Source organism: Aegilops tauschii, chromosome 7 (assembly GCF_002575655.3).
Source record: "Aegilops tauschii subsp. strangulata cultivar AL8/78 chromosome 7, Aet v6.0, whole genome shotgun sequence".
NCBI classification, from domain to species: domain Eukaryota; kingdom Viridiplantae; phylum Streptophyta; class Magnoliopsida; order Poales; family Poaceae; genus Aegilops; species Aegilops tauschii.
In genome coordinates, this window is record NC_053041.3 from 586385229 (window position 1) to 586393944 (window position 8716).

At 46.6% G+C, this 8716-nt stretch overlaps 1 protein-coding gene across 2 annotated transcripts; it reads right to left on the reverse strand.

Annotated features, from left to right (window-relative positions):
- Positions 1–3544: 3544 nt before the first annotated feature.
- Positions 3545–8474, reverse strand: LOC109764488 (protein REVEILLE 8). 2 transcript variants are annotated; one of them, XM_020323293.4, is made up of 9 exons: positions 8037–8474; positions 7337–7394; positions 6868–6991; positions 6606–6767; positions 6417–6527; positions 6114–6223; positions 5468–5527; positions 4023–4117; positions 3545–3936 (listed from the first exon to the last, which is right to left on the reverse strand). In XM_020323293.4, exons 1-9 carry the CDS (start codon positions 8315–8317, stop codon positions 3921–3923), a joined length of 1017 nt encoding a protein of 338 aa, XP_020178882.1. In that variant the 5' UTR covers positions 8318–8474; the 3' UTR covers positions 3545–3920. The 2 variants fall into 2 exon arrangements, with proteins under 2 accessions (XP_020178882.1, XP_020178881.1); XM_020323292.4 differs by having other exon boundaries at positions 6606–6776; positions 8037–8471.
- Positions 8475–8716: the final 242 nt, after the last annotated feature.

Consider the following 8716-nt stretch of genomic DNA (forward strand, 5'->3'; position numbering starts at 1 on the left):
CCTCGTGAAGATGCCCTGTGGCACGGGGGCTTTCATGCGAAGCAGCTCGGGGAGACGGGGAGGTCTGGCTCTCGACCTCCCGACCAAATCGAGCTCCGCCTCGCAGAGCGGGCAGGGGAGCGGGCGCGCTGGAGCTCGGCCTCACCGGAGCGGGATGCGGCGCGGCGCGCAGGCGCTCGACCTCGTGCGCGCTAAGCAGGTGACCAGCACAAAGCGGAGAATGTCGCAGCGGGGCAAGCAGGTGGCCGAGCCTGTGCGAGCGCCCTGACCGAGTCCATGGGAGCGCCCTGGCCGACCCTTGCTCGCGCGCGCCATGGTAGAGCCCCCTGGCCGAGCCCGTGCTCGCGGTGGTGCGACGTGGAGGAGCGCCCTGGTCGCACCCGCGCTCATGCGTGCCGCCGGCGAGCACCGCATCTCGCTCACCAGCAAGGCTCGGGTGCAGTTGTCATGCGTGCACGCTAGGTGCTCGACATAGGGTGTGTTTGGTTTTAGTCATCAAGTGGAATGGAACAGGTTCGACCCATCCCTGGGCCTCATTCCTGCGTTTGGTGGACAACTAGTACTCGAACCCACTCGTTCCCAGAAAACGAATATTCGGCCCAGATCCGGAACACACCCATACCTCCGATTCGGTGGAATCACGCGGAACCGCTCGCTCTCCCCTCTCAGACGTGAAACACTATCGTCTCTCCCTCTCTCGAACTGCGTCGCCTCTCCCTCGTCTCTCCCTCTGCCGATCTGTCCGGCATGACCATCGGAGGAGATGGGATGGTTGACCGAAGAGGAGGAGGTGCAGAGTGTGAGCGGCTGTGGGGCAGCGGGCTTGCATCGGGGCAACACCAAACCGCATGACATGGAGCGGCGGCGGCTCCCGAAACAAGACGCCACAGCGTGCACCTCACGCGACGGCGGAAGAAACCGACCTCGCCTCAAGCGGCAGCGGAAGGGGAAGCATGAGGTGTGGCTGGTTCTTGCCGGCGGCGGCCTGACTTGCTGTTCCAAATTGTTTGTGCTGCTATGTTGTGCGATGCGATACTATCCTGGAGACCCAAACTTTAGATCCATACATTCAGTTTATGCATAGTGTTTATGTGCTGAAGCATGAACTAGAGGGGAAGAATATATTTATCATGCTTCACACTGTCAAATTATTTGTGTTGCAAAATTTACCGATTCCATCTCTTCAGTTCGTTCTTGTGGCACTTTCAAAATTTTATCACTGAGTTCATGCTAGTGACACCGTCAAATTTAGAGGGGAAGAATTTATTTGTCATTCAGTTCATGCTAGTGACACTGTCAGAAGTTTATGCATAGTGTCATGGTGTTTATGTGCCGAAGCATTGGCAAATTTACTCAATCCATCTCTTCAACCAAACGCAGGAACAAAACCATTCCGTCTAGTTTTTGACTCCAACCAAACACATGACCGGAATCGACACATTCCACTGGAATGGAATGGAATGGAACCATTCCATTTAGTTCTTCAACCAAACACACCCATAATGCCTGAGAGAGACTAGTGAGAGGGAGAGAAAGACTAGTCAACCTATACACGTGGCTTGCTTTCTTTGCCAAGTCAGCCTGACAAGTGGGTCCCACCCGCCAGTTTTGTTGTTACACACGACTCAACTTCAAATCAGTGCGATTTGTTACTCACTTGCCGCAAAAGTGGTGGTTTTTTGTGATTTTCGGCAAAATCGGTGGTTTTGGAGTACCCTAACTACAAATGTGGTGATTTCGAGCAATTTGCGATTTTACTCCCAATCACACCATAGGTGAAGGATGAATTATAAGTTGAACTTAAGAATTGTATTCCTTCATCGTTTCCCTTTTCTTCTTTGTAGCCTATAAAAAGTTGGTGCATCCTTCCGTACATCTTGTGAAGTCTCTACATCTCACAAAGGTCTTTTATTTTCAAAGGCTTACAATGATTCATAGGGGGCAATTGCCCCCCCCCCCCCAACCACCACCACCACACACCACCATTTTAGTATTTGTAGTTTATGTTATTGAAGATAAAAAAGGGTTCGCTCTCGGTGAAGGAATCTTCGATGGATGTTCCCACAAACCTGGACGCTACAAGACATTTTGCATGTTGATCGCCAGTCATTCGGTGTTCAAAAACGTGCTGGCGATGAGCGTGCACATGACATTTTGAGGTTAATGACAACATAAGTATATGACGACCCGCAAGTATAGGGGATTACAACAGTTTTTGAGGGTAGTATTTCACCCAATTTTATTGATTCGACACAAGGGAACCAAAGAATATTTATAAACCTTAGCAGCTGAGTTGTCAATTCAACCACACTTGAGAAGCAAACTCTTGCAGCAATTTCAGCGTCGCCGGCTAGTGGTTCTTCCAGCGCCTTCTGTTTTCAGAGGGTTGGATGAGTTGGGGAGAGCCAAGGCTGAACGGGAGAGGTGAGACTTGGAGGGGCTATCTACAAATGTGTAACGTGAAGCGGGCGTATTTCTGTAAAATTGCACGGATTGCTTTGTGGTGTACTTTGGATGCAGATCCGACGATCCAAAACGAAGGATGACAGGCACACCATCATCACCAATTCAGATTTTTTTTTATAGGAAGTAGAGATGGCCGAGTGATGTTTAGTTTCTGCGAGTATGAAAACTTGGCATGTTTCGAGGTTATGTACTTTATGTACATTTTTTACCTTTTCCTGCATGTGTTGTGTGAAGAGCTTTGTGGAGTTAGGTTCAGGCTTCTTAGGACATGGCCAATGCATAGCCTCAAATTGATGCCCCGCAGACCATGTAGGCTTGGGTGACTGAAAAAATTGGTTCGGATGGTACTATGGGATCGTCAGCACAAGACAGGTGTTTGGCGGGAAAAAAATGGTCCTAAAGTAAACGGTAGAAAAAGTAAAGTAGATGCATGTTTACCCTAATCTTTTTCATTTGCTTTGATGAGGCCCACCAGCTGATGCTCCTGTTGTGAAGGAAAAACAAATGAAGCTGTCCGAACCTACTTCTTCTCATAGGATAACTACATGGTGATGTTTCCATAGTTCGCCCTTATCAATGAAATGGGAGCCAAGGAGCGCTCTCCCGGTTGATCTAAATAAAAAGGAACGAGGCCATCCAGGACTAGCCCTTGCCATTTTAAAAAACAGGACAGTTCCTGGCAATTCCTGAACTTGAACATTTCAAAGCAATTATCATCCCATCTCAAACAAACACCAGCAACAAGAAAGCATCTACACTGCACCTGCTTTAGTTCTGAGGCGGAGACCAAATCTACAGATTTCAGGGTGCCACCAGAACTGAACAGACCAAAGCTACAGATTTCACGATGCACCGGAACTCGGCACAAGGAAAATCAAAGCATCAAACACCAGCAATACGAAACAAACAGCACACAGGTGAACTTTGATATGAGCACGCCATGGATGAAGCTCAAACGCTTTATGATCAATGACAGACGCACAACTTTTAAAAGTCACAGTATTGTTAGGGCAGATGCGCTTTTCAGAACACCCACTCCATAGCATCAGGGTGCACATCGTTACATTGTAGTGGAGAATACGCCAAGCTGGATTTATTATTCAGCTTATTATTTGCCTTGATAGGATACTCGCAGTATCTCAAACGTTTACACAATAACACATATGTACATCCACAAGCGCATACTTATCGGTGTATACATACAAGAACCATCTTGAGCTATGCCCCGCCCTAGGGAAAAGAATTGCTTGAGCACGCAAAACTGGCTATCTACACCAACTTGGTAAGCAACCCTAGCCTAGGGTTAGAGCACCATTTCGGAAGCTGTACAAATGTCACTGCCCCAACCAACATTCATAAATAGCCAGACTAGACGCCGACAGGACCAATACAAGGAGAACACAAGCGTCTCTCGGAAACAACTGAAGCTGCCATGGTGAATGGCTGATGTTCGCTCACTCACTCGTTACCCTGAAAAATACAAATAGTCTCTCTGTTGAGATGCACTACATCTTAGGCCACAAGCATATGAACATGGAAAGAGACTGAATTCTTACATGGATGGGAGATGGCTACTCTGGGACCCGAAATTTTCCATGCCTTCAGGTTTATTTTCGTCTCCACCAGAACCATACGACGAGAGCAACTGCCTCTGCAATCAAAAAAAGGTAAATCAGTCGGGTTTTTAGAACAATACACTGGAACAAATCAAGCTATTAATTGATTTGCATAGTTTTGTGCAAAATACATGCAATGCCGCTGATCAACATGGCTAATATGTACCAGCGGTTATCTTTGAAGACCACAAAATTGCATCTTTGCAGGGTTGTTTAGGGAATAAATGTTTCATATATTATTTCTATGGTCAACGCATCATTACAGTTTCACGAAGATCAACAATCGCTCAGGAGTGTAATGCTTGAAAAAGATGGATACAGTACAAATTCCATCAGATAGTCCGGGGGCAGAGATAATCAAAGCATGCTAGGGCGCTGTAGCTACCTGATGTGCTTCCATAGCACTAACAGACACTTGCTATGAACATATATATCAAAGATGTTTATCAAAATTACATGTTTTCCCCTAAAAAGATGAACACTGGCAGTCCATAAAATTAACTACTAGTTGACCTTTTGAACTTTTTCCCTAGCAAAAAACATGGAAAAATGTTTTTTATGTGGTCGTTATACGGTAACATATTGCTATATAAAGTTGTGGCTCCCCTCCAGACAAGGTCGCAGGCCCTGGTAATATGCTGGCTGAGCAGGTGCGGAAAGGGAAGGCAGGGGCACGGGAGGTTAAAGCAGGAGGACATGCCTTCTCCCATGAACTGGAGAGAGAGAGAGAGAGAGAGAGATTGGCAGCAGAATGCGCTTCTCCTGTGTAGGTCTCACAGAGAGATGAGAGGGTGGGGTTGGGCTGAGCTTTGCATCGTCTTCTTTCTTTTATTTTTTTCATTTTGTGCTATAAGGCAAAGATTCTTTGTGCCTTTTTTTCCATGTGTTTGCAAAGGGTCATAGACTTATACTAGGTTATGAGCGTGCAGATATTTAATTTGCTAGTGGCTCTGAGTTACAGTCACACCAAAGTTATGAAGGAGTTGGGTTGCCACAAAATGCATTACACATTTAAAATCTTCAACAAGATTTCAGCAGACTGTGCACTGTTAAGGACCCATGATTTCGAAATCAGAATACCTAAGAAGGGGGGAAATCCATTTCCATTATTGTTGTGATTAAGCATAAAGTGGAATTTTAGGGTGTACTAGGAATCTGAGGTAACCTGACAATGATACAAATATCTGAAAACACTACTGTCACCACAATCATTGCACTGGGTCGAAGTATGTTGTGGTCAGGTTAAAAATATCTGAAAACACTACTATCACCATAACCATTGCACTGGGTCGAAGTATGGTGTGGTCAAGCACAACCATAGTATGTAAGGACTAAGAAGCATTAGAACATCAATATAAGGCAAAGAAAGAAGAAACAAAACTTACATGGGCCTCAAATTCTGGGTTAATCAAGTTCACCGATAGATTTCGCATGAGCAGTAGTACCTGTAGATTAGTCACTTCAACAGATCAATATTCATTGCAAGTGAAAAGGAGAAGTTTGCGTGTGAAAAATACAGATAAGCATATGATAGTAATAAAATGCATGAACTCCAAGTCATGAATGGATAACGATGAAATGCAGCACAGAAGGAAATTTAACAAAACTAGAAGGAATGAGAGCATCAGGACTAAGGACTGTTTATTAAATGCAAAATGTAGGTGATCCTTCTTCGTAACTCGCACATATCTAACACATTACTGCAAAATTTTACAAACTCTACAAAACATTGTAACTTCTAATTTTTATTCTAATAACAGTGCTGGATAAGAGAATTATGACAAAAAATTCAGAAACTATCTCTCCTATGACCATGTTAATCAAAAGGCATGACTATTTTAGTCTTCTTTGGTAGTCAACAAATATTTGTACGCGAAAACATAGCCAAGACTACAGCCTAAACTAGCAAAAAGGAGTGGCAATTTGGCAGAGACATACAGGAATTAGTTCCATTGAAATGAGAAAGCTAATATAATGGTGAAACAATGAAACTGCTCTAATGAAAAAAAAGAGGCCTTAGAGCAGACATACCGTTTCCACATCAATAGGATCCATTGCCTTTAACCTCTGCAAATGTCCAGTTGTATCTGGATCGAATACACTTCCCAGGAAGTTGTATACTTGTGAAAAATCTGGCATAGCTGCACGTGTAACCAGGGAGCAGCAGAAGTAAGAATACAGTGAGAAATAGAATCGATCTCACAAAGCTATCTCTAGCTTAAGGTAATGTTTAAATAGGAAAAATATATCATACATTCTATAGTGAAGGACTAAGCCGATGGCCTAGATAACAGTTGCAAGGATGGATTTGCACGGCCTAAAGAGGAAACTTACCCCGCATTTGTGGCAGCACATTTTCTTGTTCAACTGCTTCAGAGGTTGGCCATGTTCCAGATTGGCTCTCTATACTACTAGAGCAGTTATTTGTGGCAATGGCACTTGTAACTGTCCAACATGTGAAACTTCAGTACTTCATAAATCGTTAGTCTTCAATCAGCATTATGACAATAGTGAATAACAGACCTTGTGTAGGTTGAACAAGAGCATTGTCCCAGGAAGGCACCACCGCATTTGCATTTGTGTTTGGTACAACCATAGATGCATCCATAGACACATCAACACCATCTTGCTCCCTCGGAGGAGGGGGAGGAGGAGCAGGTTGTTGTGATAAAACAGCTTGGGGTGCTACAGGGGCTAAACAAATTTTAGTTAGCAAGCGCTGAACTGTTGAAGTAGAAACAGTTCACGCTGGAGACTAGAAAGTAGAAACATGACCGGTAAGTACCAGTTTTAGAGGCCTTCTGCGGATATGGATGTGCTGCCTTACGCTTCGGCCGAGGCGGTGGTAAATGTTCGCCTGTACCGTTCTTTTGAACCTTCAAAAAGTACTTCTGTGCATGGCTCCTTATCTGTTACAGAAAATGTGCAGTGTGCCAAGGAGGTTTAGCACGCCAATTTTTTTCATGATATTGTGATTTAAACCAATACAAGAGCGCATCTTTTGTAATGAGACTCAACTTGTTTCACTAGTATAACTTGAGTGCACCAAAAGTTGAACAATTTGCTTATGTAATGTGTGGTACACTAAAAGGCTTGACCAGCATTATCCAAATTTTGCCCAGTTAGCATTTGCAAGGACTTGTACTCCCTCCGTTCCATATTACTCGTCGTTGATTTAGTACAAAGTTGTACTAAATCAGTGACGAGTAATATGGAACGGAGGGAGTAGATACTAAGATAGCTACCAACTATACCTGTATCACAGTTTTTGAGCCAACAAATGCTTCTATCTTTTTCCAATCACGATCAAACCTATAATAACAGACAAAAAGAAAGAGGTGAATCCCTTTATAGTAATACTGTCAGTTGCATACTCTGCTACCTACAAGTAATATAAATGTATAGCTGAACCCCTTGTCAAAATCACTTCTTTCTCCCCTCTCTTCCAAGCTGCAGGCAGATGTACACCACGTGCTCCAACCAAAGCCCAAAAGTATACAATCCCGGTGATACATCAGTTGGACATGAATCCTAACTTGCAAAAAGTACAATAAAACCTCCCCCAGTGCCTTGAAACAAACATCCAATAAATAAAACGCATCTGTCTTTTTATTAGTATATGCACGCCCTCTGTTATCCCTGAACCGCGCGCCAAATGCTTACTCCACCACATTTTCAGCCAGAGAACGAATCAAAATCCAAGACTCAAAGAACAACCCAAAACGCTACGCGTGTATGGAGAGTGCCTGGGGGCAATTCTAACAGATTCTGAAAAAATCCTCACCACCCAATTCGGTCAACAACCAAAACCAATTAGGAATCGACACGCCCCGCCCAAGATAGAGCATGTAAAGCAGAAATTTTTCACATTTCGCGGAGCGGACGCAGGGACCGAATCTACCGGGACATGAGCCGCGTGCGCAAAGGAAGATGGGATTGGAGGGGGCAACTCACAGCTGCAGGGCCTCGAGGAACTTGTCGTGCTCGGGCTCGGTCCAGCTCTCCCGGGACTTGGTGATGGTGTAGGGCTTCCTGACCTTCATCCTGGCGTCCTCCGCCGCCGCCGCCGCGTCCGCCGGCACGGCCATCGGCGGCCCCGCGGCCACCGGCACCACCTGCTGCTGCTCCTTCCCCTTCCCGCCTCCCCCTCCCCCTCCGTCCCCTCCGCCTCCCCCCACGGCGGCCGCCGCCGCCCCGGCCTCGAGCGGCTTGGGCGTCGTGCTCATCGACACCATCCGCCGGCAGACTCTCGCGGCCGACCGACTGACTGTACGCCTGCGGTAGGTGCGCCGCGGGAGCTAGGGTTTCCGTGCGGGTGCGCGTGCGTGTGCGTGTGGCTTGGCTGCTCGGGGAATGGCTCGGGTCTGGATGCTGGAGTGGGATGGCTCGGGTCGGGCCACTCGCCTTTTCTTTTCTTTCCCTCTGGTGCGATGTGGTGCGCGCGCGCGCGCGTGTCAGGGCCGAAAGAGAGAGGTGGTCCTGCCTGTGCGGCTGCGGGCGGACGTCTCTGGGGGCTTCGCCGGGCGTCCGGCCGCCCGTGGCCACAAGCGTGGCGCGGCGTGGTCGGCCGGTTGGTTGGTTGGGACGGGCATGATGCGGTTCGCGCGCCCGATGCCGATCTGCTGAGCTGACCT